At 32.6% G+C, this 15,409-nt stretch overlaps 1 protein-coding gene and 1 long non-coding RNA gene across 6 annotated transcripts in view; one reads left to right on the forward strand and one right to left on the reverse strand.

Moving 5' to 3' along the window:
- The window catches only part of LOC107993752 (paired box protein Pax-6), a 37,437-nt gene extending 30,768 nt beyond the window's left edge, over positions 1 to 6,669 (reverse strand). For both annotated transcript variants that reach the window (XM_062076256.1, XM_062076255.1), the window contains exon 1: positions 6,534 to 6,669. In XM_062076256.1, the coding sequence (XP_061932240.1) occupies positions 6,534 to 6,546 (13 nt within the window). In that variant the 5' untranslated portion in view covers positions 6,547 to 6,669. The remainder of the gene's footprint in view (positions 1 to 6,533) is intronic.
- Positions 1,021 to 9,936, forward strand: LOC114576982 (uncharacterized). Of its 4 annotated transcripts, none has more exons than XR_009830142.1 (8): positions 1,021 to 1,500; positions 1,829 to 2,014; positions 2,347 to 2,516; positions 2,695 to 2,772; positions 3,127 to 4,869; positions 5,165 to 5,343; positions 5,775 to 6,029; positions 6,554 to 9,936. It is a non-coding gene; the product is annotated as an uncharacterized LOC114576982 (long non-coding RNA). The 4 variants fall into 4 exon arrangements; XR_009830143.1 differs by having other exon boundaries at positions 1,022 to 1,700; XR_009830144.1 differs by having other exon boundaries at positions 1,021 to 2,014; positions 2,347 to 2,573.
- The last annotated feature ends 5,473 nt before the right edge of the window (positions 9,937 to 15,409 follow it).

A 15,409-nucleotide genomic window follows, 5' to 3' on the forward strand; every position in this document is an offset into this window, starting at 1 on the left:
CCCGTGCACACGCCGTCCGCACACATTCTTTATATATAATTTCGCGTTAATCTACGCGACGACCAGCGCAAAAGCGAGTCATGCCGCAAAGTGAGGCAAAAAGGTTCCACTTGGCTGAGCGTGAAACGGGACACAGATTAAATCCCATCCTGCCGGCGCACGACGTCGCGGCACCCTTCCTCTCCGTCCAACTTCCCTCCCCGCTACGCCATCGGCCCCCTCTTATGCCACCCTACCTTCCATCACACTCCCTCACAGCGCGGTCTCCTACCCCTCTTCTACCTTCACCGTGGCCGACCTCCCTCGCCAAACAACCTCTGAACCTACCGTTTCTAACGCTACCGCCCTAGACAAGAGGGGTAGGGGCAGTGGGAAAATTCTGCCATTTCGTTCTCTTTAAGCGCAGAAATACTTGTCTGCTGTATAAATACATTCTTCGTGCCGATTAATACTATTTTCACTTGTTTTGCACTTTGTGGTAACTTTTCGTTTGTTTCTAGCTTAACACGATGTGTAAATGGTACTAAACTATTACTAGAAGTATTGTATTGAGTATTAGTATTAGAAAGAACTGAATTCATGATATAGACAAACGATATACGATATCATTGCAAATCTGTACCGATGACGCTATATGATTTGGCAGATTTATAGATAGATATTTTTAATGATGCACATTCATTATATATCCTGATATTAGATAATGCTGGCAAATGTGCAACTAAATTGCGCAAAGTAAAGTAGCAACAGTATGAAAAATTATGTGAAAAATGATTTAGATTCAGAAAACACTTGCCTTATATTATATAAGATGTACATTTCGTTTGCACGCGTTGATAGGTTAAGATACATAATAAACGATAACTGATCATATGATAATGATGTTATTTCTATACACTGTTTCTTAGTCATTCTCACTAAACTATTTTAGCAATGATGTATTTGTAATATTCATAAAATCTACATTTACAATGTTCTTTATTTCTATTACACAATTTCTATTAACAATAAGTAGTGAAACACGACATTAATAGTTACTCGTAAACTGTCACGTCGGTAACTTTGCGCCGAAACATTTTCCCATTTAGCGACTAGCGCTACACGAAAGGTGGCGAATTAACGAATTTCCAACAGAAAAATGGCGGTGTTTATATACGTGCATTCGTAAATAATACAATATAGAACAGTATAAATGGTATGTTTCCCCAAGAGAAACAACAAAACGATCAGCAACGGCTACTGGAAAGGAACGATTGATTGTTATCCGATAATAGAAACAAAACAGGCCAGCGAACCGGCTAATGCGCCACTTCAATTCCCAACGATGACAGAAAGTTTACGTTAGAATGTTTGTTTAATGGAATGCAATAATATTACGCGGGTAATTAGCCAGTGCATTTTCAAGTGTCATTCTTTCGAATGTAAAAAGTTTCGTGATTGGTTCTCTTCATGCTCGAAGACCGTCGCACACAGAGAATTCGATACAACGATACTTCTGATGTGAGTGCTACTATTCTCGTTAAAAACATATAAACTCCTCGAGTAACCAATTTCTAGAACAGTCCGAAAAAGTTATGAAGTACTTTTCAAAATGCATTGCGTCGCTCCATACATCCAAATGGGTTGAAAGACATTTGTTTTGAAATTTTTTTTTTTTTTCCTTTATAAAGTTGAATATCGAAATGTGAATATTGTAGAAGGTAATTATAAGTAAATTATAAGTAAAAATCAGGAACGATATATAAAAACAGTTAAATTTTGATCATGAAAGTCAATTTTGTTTTTTCATTAAGATATTCGAACAGTATGACATTATCCTCGATTCCAGAATCCCAATGACTTAATAACGTTCGAAGATATAACAAGCGGAATCCCATTAAACGAAAAGTCCGCCGGTACATGAAGAGTATCTCGGCAAAGCGTACATTTCCCTGGAAATATTTTCCTTTCATTCATTTCATAGCATCAATGGCAAAGTAAAGAAGATAGAAGAGAAATAGCACGGGAACAGATGGTATGATGTGTTTTATTTATTTCAAAAAGGAGGTAACACTCGTTAAACGTTATTATCACGTTGGGATGAAAGATTGAAAGCGGGAGAGGAGAAGGACGAAGATAGGATGATAGTTCACTCTGACAACTTGCTTCAAGCGTTTCTCAGGCTAAATCTACGCCACGAGGAAGCAAGAGTTTCATCTGAACGCGTCCTACCGCGACATCAAAGATGGCGTGCGGAGCACACATTCTGTAATGAGTTGAATCGCGGGTAGAGAGAGGCATTCTATCCGTCCTTTACTCTCTAATAGATTTAAACGTACTCTATCTCGGTCTAACCTTCCTTCTCAGGTGAATTCATTACTGGCAGTGTTAAGAAGCAGCGTTGAATTAGCGAAAGCAACGCCATCCTAACAGTGTATACTCGTTACCACGCCTCTTATTATTAAAGCCGCGAGGCATCGGATCTTCGTCGCTTTTCACCATGAAGAGAAACCACGGAACATCACGATAGCATCGAAGTTAGTAGTCGGGTGATTACACTCGTGCGTTCCTTAATTATAATTGAGAAGTCGATGGTAATGTAATTGGTATTTAAATGCACGCTGAAATAATTTAAAGTCACTGACAAACTTCTTTTATTTTCTTTAAATGTTCTTTTTTTTCATTTTTTTATTATTTTTTTTTTGTTTTTTTTAGAAGAATCGCCAAAATTTTCAATTTTTAAGGATCTATTGTATTAATGGACTTTTTTTTTAAGAAGTTAAGTAATTAATGGTAAGTTAATTTGAAATTTTGTTAATGAATTCTGAAGAGAACTTTGCCAAGAAAAAAAATGATAAAAATAGTTTAGATATATCTTGTAGTAATGGATGGATTTTATTTTTATTAATGTTATGAATAAAAATATAAAAGTTATAAATATATAAATATATTTAAAAATTATTAAATAATGAATTGATTATTCCAAAATAAATTGAAAATAAATTAAAGAAGTAATATAAATATAATATATTTATTAAAGTTTCAAATATCTTGCATAATATAAGATAGATATGTTGATTTAATTATTGATTTCTTATTTAAAAATTAAAATAATTATGTTTTTTTTTCCTAACATTTTTTCATCAGCTGGATACAATAATAGGAACGAGAAAAAATTCGAAAGCAAAAACAGTTCCATCCATAAGCGGTAGAATAAATTATGAAACTAACAGGAAATCTGGAGATGCATTACGAGCGATATCCTATTGCCTCGCCATGGATAATCCCGCACCCTCGACATTTATTGCCTCTCGAAAAGCCAGCGCAGGTAATCTCCGCAGCTTCGGCTGGCACGCGAACCGACCGGCACACGAGCGCCCATAACCATTAACAAATCTTGTAACCTAGCACGAAATAAAGTGCTCTCGTGAATCGACCGTTTGATTCCAATAGCTACGGGGGCTGCTTTTATGGGAGCAAGACGAGAGACATGAAGGGGAACCAGAAGCTAAAGAACGAAGAGGAAGCGATAGAGAATCATGAAAGAAAGAAGAGTGTCCCTATATATGTGCACGCGCGCGCATACATCGTGCCACAAGGGTATTGTCGATCTCCTCTCGCAATTCTCCGCGATGCTCGAACGGTGCACACAACATCACGAAGAAAAGAGAAAGGACGACTCTTCTGTGCCCGAAACTCGGGTATTATGATCATCGAACGTAATACGATATGGCCAAACTTCGGATAAACATACACGCCCCTAGCACAACGGGCTGACCTGAACCTAAGACCTGCCGGTGAAATCAATTTTAACGGACTGAAACTAAAGGGAATTATCAGATTGATGCACAGACTTAGGTTTCAGTGTGGTGAAGATAGTAACTTTTGGTTGTGAGAGATTATATAGAGGAATGAAGATTTTGATTGTTGAGAAAAACGGAATGATTTCATTACGGAATGATTTTTTCATTTCACTATAAAATGTCTCTTATATTTCTTTATAAAATAAGTTTTTTTATAAAATTTACAAAATTTTCTTATAAAAATTAAAGAAAAGGATATGAAAATAAATAAAAAAATAAATATAAAAGTAAAATGAATAAATTCTTTGCAAAATAATCATCATTTGCAAAGAAAATGTATTTTCATACAATCTTTACAAAAATTTCACAAATAATGAAATACATGAACAAAGATAAAAATCTAAGAAAAGAAAGATAAATGATTACTAAAAAATAAAAAAAGAATATATGATTTATATTATGCATCATCAAAAATTCAAAAAGCAAAGTTTAAAGATTTTAAATAATCTAAGAACAATATTTCTTATAATATTAAAATTGTAAAAATTGTGTAAAAAAATTGTCGCAACCAAAACGATTTATACCATCCATTCTAACTAATCTTATTGTTTCCATGGGCCGATTTATATTAAACAGAGAAGAAAGGGGCACGATTCAACATGAAACGAAAGCGAACAAAGAAGAGACAAATTGGCGGTGTAGGCGCTCTGCTTATTAAACCCAACGCCTGACCCAACCTGACCCGAAGCAATACACCCCGATTGTGCCGAGTGTTGTAGTCGAATAGGAGGGGAAAGTCGGTTGTACCGAATCGGTAGAAGCTTTTTGGGTAAAAGGCGCCACCCTTCGGCGTCGAGTCTCCGTTGAAGGGGCTGTTGGCCCGACAGAAGCCAAGGAAAGGCGTGTCGGGTTACCGGCTAACCCCGGGGGTAACCGCGAACCCCACCTAAGCCCATAAGCGTACACGTATTTGCGCACCCCTTCGTATAACTCATTGGGAAGGTCACAAATTTCGCTCGAAGGTTGCGGTGCGATCCGAACCACCTATGATCCTATGGAGCACCATTGGGCCACCGTTAGCAAAAAGGTAACAAGATGTAAATTGAGACGCGTTTAGAAAGGATATACTCGTAATTAACGTAGTAGATGTTGCATGAACTTGTATATATAATGAAATTATACAGACAATTAACAATTAATTTCTTTTGCTCATTAAAATAATGATAGTATTTTGAAAGGATTAGGATTTATTAAAATATTTATTTAACTCTTAAGACTTATTCTTAAATATAATAAATATAATTTAAAATAACTTGTATTTTATTACAGAATTTATTAATATTGATAATTTATAATTTGTAAAATATATATATTATTTTTAGTAAAAATTCGTCAATTTGGGATAAAATAGAATTAGAATCCTTCTAAATGATGAAGAAAATTCAAAAATTCAAAAGAGGAGGTTGTGTCGGCATTTTATACTTTTGAACAAACTATAGAGCTGATTCATGGAACTATACCCTTCCGTCCCGATTGGAGACAACTCGAAATCCATCCGAAGGTACGATCCATCGGGCCAACCCGATTGTATATCGATTAAAAAATCCTCGTGTCGGGTTTCACGGTACATGGTACAAAGTTGACATTAACGATTGCTGACAATACGAAAGGCGACCGACGCTCGACCGCATTGTAACGGCCTTCTATTAGCACAGTTGACGAGATACAAGAGCCGGATCTTCCAGATACCCATACCTATCTGAATGACAGATAATCGGCCACCTTTCAGTTTTTCGAGGCTCGTGATTAAATATTCCACTTTTTTTTTCTTTCATTTTCTAGAAAATGATCTTGTCTTCTTAACAAGTTTCAAAGATGTATTTATTTTTTTCTTTTAAATTTTTATTTTAATATAATAATTATAATATAACAATGAATATGAATTTTTCTTTTTATTATTTATTAACTCATATTAAATAATTTCTATTTCAGAAAATGACCTACGTATAATTCATATGCAATTGATAGAATATGAGTACTTATATCAATAAAAGAAAATTATACAATAACGTACAATACATACACAAATACTACTTTCTGTGACACAATGGTTTTTTCCAATTCTTTTGAATCATGTGAAAAAGCTCGGATAATATCGAAATCAAAGTAAAGAGAAGAAAAAACTATATAAAACCTTCATGTCGTAGTTCATCGATGCTCGGATTACAATCAAACACTTTGCTGCCGGTATATTTTGCAACAGTAATTCCACCAATCTGATGAATGAGTTTTGCGATACAGATAGATTAAGCGATGATACAGTTATAATACCTTTTATATCAATGTGGTATATAAAATGATTTTCAAAAAATCTAGAATAATATCTTTGAAATATTGCAATACAAAAAGCATAAATCAATGCAAAAAAATTATTGTTGTCGACATTTATATATATCTTATATTGATTCACAATATAATATTATTCACAATATCAACAATACCAACTATATTGATTAAATTCTAATTTTTTATTTTTTCTTATAAAACTAATAATTGTATAACTATACAAATTACATCAGTATTTACAAAATTAAAAAATACAAAATATTTTCAATATTTTTAATATTTTTTATATTATTTCAGTCCTAAGAACAAAAACAAATTATTAAAACTCGAAAAATATCAATTAGTTTTCATTTATTCATTATGTAATTAATCTATTATTAGTTATGTTAAACAAATTAAACTAACCTTTATGTGGCATTTTCCAGAAGGGCGGTTCGGGGGTGGGCGAGCAAGGGTTAGCCACCCCCGCGCCCAACAGGGTTCTTGCCGCGTGCAGCGCCGCCGCCGCCGCTTCCCTGCTCCTCGCTGCCGTAGCACTTGGCGGGTAATCCGAAGCGCTGTCACTTTCGGCGATGCCGCCACCGCCACCGCCGCCTCCGCAAGGACGAAGGTGCAGGTTCAGTCGACCGCCGCCGACCGTGCCACCACCTCCACCGCCTCCTCCGCCGCCGCCTCCGCCACCGCCGCCACCTCCGGCCACGCTAACACAATGCTAGAAAAAACAAACGAATAATCGTTAACTTAATTTAATCGCTCAAAGTTGAGAATCGTAGAATCTAAATAAGTTTGACAGTAAAATAATTAAATTCTCTTGAAACTTGTTTTTTGAAAGTAATCTTCACAAGTACAATTGAGATTGTGAAACAATAATATTAATTTCTCAATATAGAAAAATTATGCTTGAAAATTTTATTCTTAAATATAACGGGAAAAAATATTGAATATGATTGATTATGACTTTTGTATAATTTATAGAAAGATTCAAAGTTTATACTACTTTAATTGCTAAATGCTTCCAGCAAGAGTTTATGTGTTTTTTCTGTACTTTTATTAAAATTTGAAATGTATTTTCATAGATAGAAAATAATTCATGAGATACGTATGCGAAAATTATATTAAGTGAAAAATATTTCTAGAGAGATATTTTCTTTTACATTTATTTTATATGAAATTTAGTCATATATAAATATGCAACATATAATGAGCAAGAAATTGTCTATAACGAAATGTATATCCTATTCATAAACTAAAAAAATTAATCGATTATGAATTACTGTAAAGTCAAACATTATAGACATTCTTAGAAATTCAATATCTTTTATGTAAATTTGACGACTTATTCATCAAAATCTTAGAAAAAGTAACGTTTTATACATAAATCACTGAAAATAGCGCAAGTAAAATAGAAAATAAAAAATATTGCATCAGAATCTTATAACACTGACGACAGAAAATCAACAAAGCACAGAAAGCTAATGCATGAGATTTACAAGCAAAAGCTTGTTGGTCTTTTACAAAAATAGCTAGTGTTTATTCATACCAAACGAAGCACATGCTTCCATCTTCTGTTTTAACATTTTGCATTTCACATAGATATTTTTTATTTTGTTCTAGGCAAAGCAAACTAGTTTTATTATATGTATAATATTTTTTTTTGAAAATCATACATCACATTCAAAATTTTGAAAAATTAACTGCTTTATATGCACCTTATTATTATATATATATGCATATGCATGTACGTATTTACAACAATTTCTTTCTAAATTCTAATATATTTTTTTAAATTTCAACAAGAAAACAACATGCGTGTTCCTATAAAATTAACTCGACGTTTTTTTTTATTCCAAATCTTGTTTCGAAATAATATTCCGCCTTGTGATTTTCTCTGTATTTTTAAACAAAGAAAAAGAAAATGCTGAATCATGTTTTGTTTAAATTTTGCTTCCACATCTCATATATCGCGATACGGTAACACGATGTAATATCTTATATTTCCCACTGATTTTTGTTAAAATTTAATTTTGAAGCTTATAGAGTTAGGCAGACCATTGGAAACACAAGAAATACATGTCAAGTAGTAAAATCCTGATGGATTAAACACGGATGGAAAAATATTAACATTTCAGCGATTTTTCTCTTTAGTGGCTAAAAAACGTGATTTCAAACTCGAGCATTTGCAATTTACCGACAAGCAAGTGGAAAGAAAACGTGCAAAGAAACGCATTTTCGTAAAACTCGTTCACACTCTTACATTTTAAATAGTCCGATCCGTTAAGATGCTTAGTTTAAACATGAACGCGGATGCGCGCGCATCGTGTCGACATCGAATGAAAAGCTGAAATAATTTCTTAACCTCGCGGCGACGTTTCCTCAACAATGGTATTTGTTAGCCAAGCGGACGAACATTGAAATGTTGGTTATTACGAAATATAGTGAGAGAAAGATTTCTAAGACTACACTCGTCGACTTTTTAAGCATTAATTAATTAAAAACGGGATGTTGCGTACTGATCAAGTGGAAGGTGATTGTCGTCTATTGTGCGATTTCAAGGTCGTGAAAATTTTATGTATGTATGATATCGTTGAGAAATAAAGGAAATAGGTAACGAATTAAATTAATAATTAGAAGAAATACATGGAAAGAAGAAAAAAAAATACGCTTTGAATATTAATAAAAATTTATTCCCAATAAAAATAAATTATTTAAAAAATTTTTGATTAAAATAAAATAAATCTTAAGTATTTTCTCATTGTTACATAGTTAATATTTCCTTTTTCGAATCTATTAATCTAACATCGGCATAAATAATGTCTTCGCCCATTCTTCCCCATGCATTCATATATTTTATAAATTAAAAAATCCACACAATTCACAGGAAACGGAAGAAAAAATATCACCTCGTAAATCTATCAGATTAATAATCGCGATGTATTAAAAAGCATATGTATGAAACATTGGAAGGGAAAAAAAGATCAAATTTTGCATGTCGACAGGTCAAAGTTTCGCGTAAAGGCAGATCAATGTTTCCGTATGAAACACATCGAACCGACTATCAAAAATAACTGGCCGATATTGTTGCGAGCGATTTCATAAGCCAACGGTAAATCACGAGAACTCGATTTGATCTCTGTACTTCTGCACGCTCTTTCACGTGCCCTTCCACGCATACAAAACGGCGGCCGCTTCAAAGAACATAATTCAGGGGATTATCGCACGCGCGAAACGGGGCAAATATTGGCACTGTCGAAACTGGTTCGCCGAAAGCAAATTTCGAAGTGCACCCAGAAAATAAATAACGCCGCGGCGAATAATAAACATCGCGGTGTCGACGGTAAATTTTTTCATTTTTCCAAGCTTGATTACGCTCCGCATAAATTTATCGTTCATTGGCCGACCTTTTTCGTTACTTGAAAATTGCGATCGAAAGGCGAATCGAAAACATGAGACACAACTAACAGAAATAATTTTTTTTGATTGATGCCAGTTAATGTGCAAACAATAGCGATAATTTTTCTTGTTCATTTGAGATAGAAAGTTTTATTTGATTGTATGTGAATTGCAATAAGAAAATGATGAATGAAGAGCTAATTTATTAGATTTTGATATATTTCACGCTGTTATGGAATGTAGTAAAGTATGTACAATACAATAGTACAGAAAGAATATAGAATACAATAATACTTGTAGTTATAGCAATTATTTAAGAAACTCGCTAATTAAACATTATTACTGAATATCATAAATACAACTAAACATTTTAAATTATTATGTTGAAATTCTATTATGTTTAGATTTTGTATAATCTTTCTACTATTAAAATTTAGATTAGAATAATAATCAAAATATTGCAATTATATTTTCTTCATTTATTTATAAATAAATCTATAATAAATAATGTTTCATTTATTTAAATTGCTAAATTAATAGCAACAAATAATTAAATTTAAAATAAATATACTAGAAAATAAAAAGATCACTATATATTGATCATATGTATATATATATATATATATATATATATATATGTTTTCATTTTCTCAAATTTATATATCATTCATAATCATTAATTACTGAATAGATGGGGAATTAAAACAATAGGTATAATGAAAAGATTCAAAGAGATGAAAAGACCAAAATAAAAATATTTTTAAAAAACAAGACAAGATATCAATATTTAATTCTATACTTACTCTTACTCAGTTCAAGTATTGCCTAATTAACAACTAAATATACCGCAAAACTTGGTCTATTAAATTACATTCTAACCCATTTACAACATCAACAAAACGTCACATGATGCGCAATTCAAACGTTGATCAGCGTGTGTTGACGCACGAAATCGTTTGTTCCGCTGAAAGCAAGAAGAGCTTTTACTATCGACCGTGTAATTTAACTCTTGCACAGCTGAGATGGTTGCGGTCAGTATGGTGTTTACATCGCCGGTAATATGCTCTTTGGCGATCGAAATGCCTCGTCTGAAGGCGACTGTATAACGCACCGCGGACGCTCACCTACGCGCATTCCACCATCGCTTTCGTTCATCACGGTTAATCACGCCGTGGTTACGATGAGTGTTAATTATCATTCGGTCCGCTTCGTAGATCATTAGCTCCTTTCAACCGCGACGCGGGAACGTCACGACGAAGGGGGTCAGTGGACGCTTATAGACGATCCGACTCGATCAAAATGTGCAAGTTGTATATACTGACATCGACTGATTATAGGTTACCACGCCACCAATCATGCACGATTGCATTGTATCGTGTTTAATACCGCATTTAGTTCAAATACTCATTTGACTACGAGTTTATAAAATATATAATATAGTTCTATTTATCGAGTTCATTGCTCTTGCTATAGAAATCGTATTTTATAGAAATTATTCAAGGAAAAATTATATTTAAATTCACAGCAAATTTCAAATCTTTATAAATTTTAATTTTAATTTAATTATAATTTTTCTGAAAATTCAATTAAAATAAATGCAATTAATATTTCGACGATAAGCTGGATTTTTCAAAGAAAATCAAATGACGTTAAAATAAATATCTTATCCAGTAGATTAAGATTCAACTAACCTGCCGGCATGCCGAGTGTAAACATGCTTAAATTCTGCTACAAATTAAATGAATTCGCACAAAGTTTACTAATTACTCAGTTCCTTCTTACGGCACACGCTTAGAAGAAGCTACGACACATTAAATTACTTCATTTCGTTAGACATAATCTGAGATATTTTCGCAACGAAAAATTACCGCAACGTTTTTTTCGCGACGGGACGAAAAAATGAGTTTCAAAGCGACAGGGCCCGCGTAACATTCTCAATGCTCGATTTGCAATTAGACACAGGTAAGCTTTTCCTTTCGACGGAAACATTTTCCTGTAAAAAAATTTGCGATTTCCTAGCTTCGTTAACGAGAGATCGTTAAACGCAAAGAGAATTTTTGTACATTAACCTAATGCCTGATAATTTCCAGTTCAGAAGGCATAGTAAATAAATACGAAATTACGATCCCTCTGTTCGAGAGCCGTCGGAATGCGAAGGAAAGAGCCGCGACTACTCTTGTTGAAAGCATATTCGCGACTAACTTCGTGCAGTATTGAATATCAAATCTTTAGGTTAAGTTGCATTTTGTTATGAACGACAACTTCAAGATGCAACAAAATATGTAAAATGATATAATTTCCGATATAATCGATATAAAAAATATTTGGAATCTTAAAAACAATAATAATTTTACATATTGAAATTATACATATATGACAATATTTTGTGAAATTATATATAGTATATTATATTGATTTGAAATAAACATCACTTTTCTGACAAATCACTAGCCTCAGTTATTCGTTTGAAGTTGTCCACGAAGAGAGATCTGAAAAGCGAATAGAAAATTCGTAAAAGCAAGAAGTTATAAATTTCTGTTCAAAATTGTTTAGTGATAGAATGAAATGATATATCATTCTATTCTTTTTTAAAGAGTAACATTGTTGCTTGATCGACTACTTTATGATTTGCCGCTATCTCGAGCCTCTCTTATTCTTCGCGGTTTCTCTCGTTTCATTTAAGAACAAAGGCAAGCCGAATAGGATATGTATCTGTAACAAGCAACTAATCCCAAATGAATTGCTTATTTCAGAATAATATTAATCTAATTGCAACGAATTTTATGACAAACCTGAAGAAGTTTATATGAAGCCTACATGTCAAATATTACAATTATCTACATTCGATTTATTTTTTTGTACATATGAAATCGTTAACGGTTAAAGATTAGTGTTGACAATAAAGGTGTTCAGAATTAGTAAATAATTTGGATCAGTAAATTTTCCACGACAGGCCGGTTGTCTCTTCTTTCTGGAGCGCTTCAAGTACAACAAAGGGCTTCACGTGAAATCTCCGAGGTACGCGAAACCGTTTCTTTGTTGAACACTCGAGAGCAACGAGGGGACATCTGTTATTTCCCGAGATTGTATCACTTTCAATGAGCGCGCGCGATGTTTCTTTTTTCCCCACCACTCGCCTTCGCCATTCGTGTAAAAATAATAAAGGCGGACAGGTGTTCGCCGTGTCCGCGCGCCATCGAGGCCTGTGATCCCTAATTCGAGCGACGATGGCATAAATTATTCATAAAGGGAAAATTTGTTTTATTCGTTCGAAATATACTGGCACGTTCGCGCACGCGGTTCCAAAATTTTGAAAGTATAATGAGATGAAAATATCACCGACAGAAGCTCAATCAGCGCGAAACGACGCCGCGCGAAAATTTCAGACCGTTCTAACGCTTTACAATTGATTTAACGGAATGTTGTTCTTCGAAAGATCGCGAATAGAATGAAGTAAGATGTTCTCAAGATACGAAATGAAACGTTTTGTTACGATCTAATATTTTGACGGTTATTTTAAGTACTAATTACATTTTAATATTTAATATGATAGAAAATTATCTTATCTACAAATTACAACAGAGCGGAAATATCTTATATATATTTCTTGTAGCACGAAATTATTTTAACATATATAGATTATCATTTGATCTAACGTGAAGTATCACAATTAATTCTCGATTTTCTCTATTTCAAAAATAAAATTAAATTCTATAATGTAATATAAAAAGTTTACTTTTTTAAAAATTTTAGAAAAAGAATACTTGTATTTAAATGATCGAGAACTTCATGATCTCTTTTATATTAATTTCAACGAATCATCAGTGAACAACTTTAATTTCCTCCATTTCACGTAAAAGGTAATTGGAATGCCAGTAAATGTTCATCAGTAAATAACAAAGCGTGGCGGCTGTATTATTTAATCCCTCCACGATATAGGTAAATCCGATACAATTCACTTTCAATTGACAGCGTTTTTTCCGCGATCACAATAAGGTACTGAAGTGTTAACAGCTATTGTAGCATGCGCAATTTATGGCTAAGCTTCACACTGTTGTGATTTCAAATTATTATATCTATTCTTACAGTTTATTACAGTTTTCTATAGAAAACAATAAATGAAACAAAAATACGAAATAAAAAGTTATTTTTTTATCAGTTTGAGATGAACAATCGATTATTTCATTGAATATAATATTTATTATTTACGATACAAAATTATTTTATGATACAAAGTACTTAGTTTAAAGAATTTTTTTATAAATTTGAATTAAGTAAATACTATTCAATACTTCTAGAAATTATTTCATATTTTTCTTCTTTATAGAAAAAAAATTAACTTATGATTAATCATGAATTAATTGCAAGAAATTAATATTTAAAATTTACATTAAAAATTTTTATCAAAATATATATAATACCGATATTTTCAAAAATAAAGCAACATTATTTTTTTAATAGGAAACTAATAAATATAAATAAAAAATTGTAATTCTATATCACAAAAAATAAAAGAATATGATTATTCAAAACATTTAATAATAAAATTTAACATAAAATATTACAATATTGTGGAAATTACGATTTATATTTAAAAAAAATAGTTATATACATATATATTTAAAAAAATAATATATAAATTTATTTACAGCATATAATAGTTTTTAAAAATAGAATTAATTTTTATTTCATTCTTTATAACTAAAATAACTTAAGAGCTATCTTTTTATCAATCTTAAATAATTATCATTCGGTTATAAATAAATCTAAAGAAAGAATTTCAAAACAAACAATATTTATATATAATAAATATAATATAATAAACTTTTTCTATAAAATAGTAATTGAAGAATATAATTGAAATTCTATATGGCAAGAATATCAAGAATGGCAAGAATATATAACAAAGAAGCAATTTTAAAAAATCTTATTTTTACCGCCGGCGAAAGCTCGACTAACTTCATACATATCTACGTAATTTTTCAAATTCTGATATTCACTTACAAATAAATAACAACAAAATATAAATTAAATACTTAAATACTTTTTATATTTTATGGTCAGATATATATATATACATCATTCAATAACTAAATAATATATTTTCAATTTTTTTATAAAATATATAAAAAAATGTGAATTTGTTATAGCTCAACTTTTAACTATTTATATATCATAATTTTACTTCTTTAGTGGTTTATGATTATCGTTTAACGAAAATTTTGATCTAGTGACATGAAATTTAGGTCTCTACGTTGAAATTTACCGATCGATTAAGAGTAATAGACATACCGTGTCGAGAATGGCCGTGGTCAGGCCGGATCCAGTCACTAGCTAAAAGCACAATCCGCAGCTACGTATTTTCGCGGGATGTTCACAACACTTTTCGAACTCAGCTCGACCAGCGATACTATTCGAGCGGCTCGATTCGCCACGACTTCGAAAACAGAGCGTTAGATCTTCGTTGAAACGGTCTCACTGATCACTGAGAATTTACACAGTTTAAAAACGAAAGTGGCGCGTATTCGTAACAGAATCCACCACTATAATGTTATTGCAAATGGATCTAAACAAGGAACGCTTCTCTGGCACAGTAACGTCGAGGATCACGACGATGATGACGGCAACTCGCCGTTCACGAAAACACGGAGATTCGTGGTCAGCGATCGAGGACAAGATTCGACAGAACGTGATAGAATGACTACGTCACGAGACAACGCCGCTCTCTACCATCAACAGTGGTTACTTCAATGTTTCGGGTGGGCGTCTCGTTTACGGTGTTTATCGGTCGTTATCGCGGCAAACTGACCAAGGAAACGAGAAGAGGACAATTGAACGTGAGCGTCGGTGAAGAGGAAAGAAACACGTGCAACTCGAAAACAGGGGTGCAG

This window comes from Apis cerana, linkage group LG6, assembly GCF_029169275.1.
Source record: "Apis cerana isolate GH-2021 linkage group LG6, AcerK_1.0, whole genome shotgun sequence".
NCBI lineage: Eukaryota > Metazoa > Arthropoda > Insecta > Hymenoptera > Apidae > Apis > Apis cerana.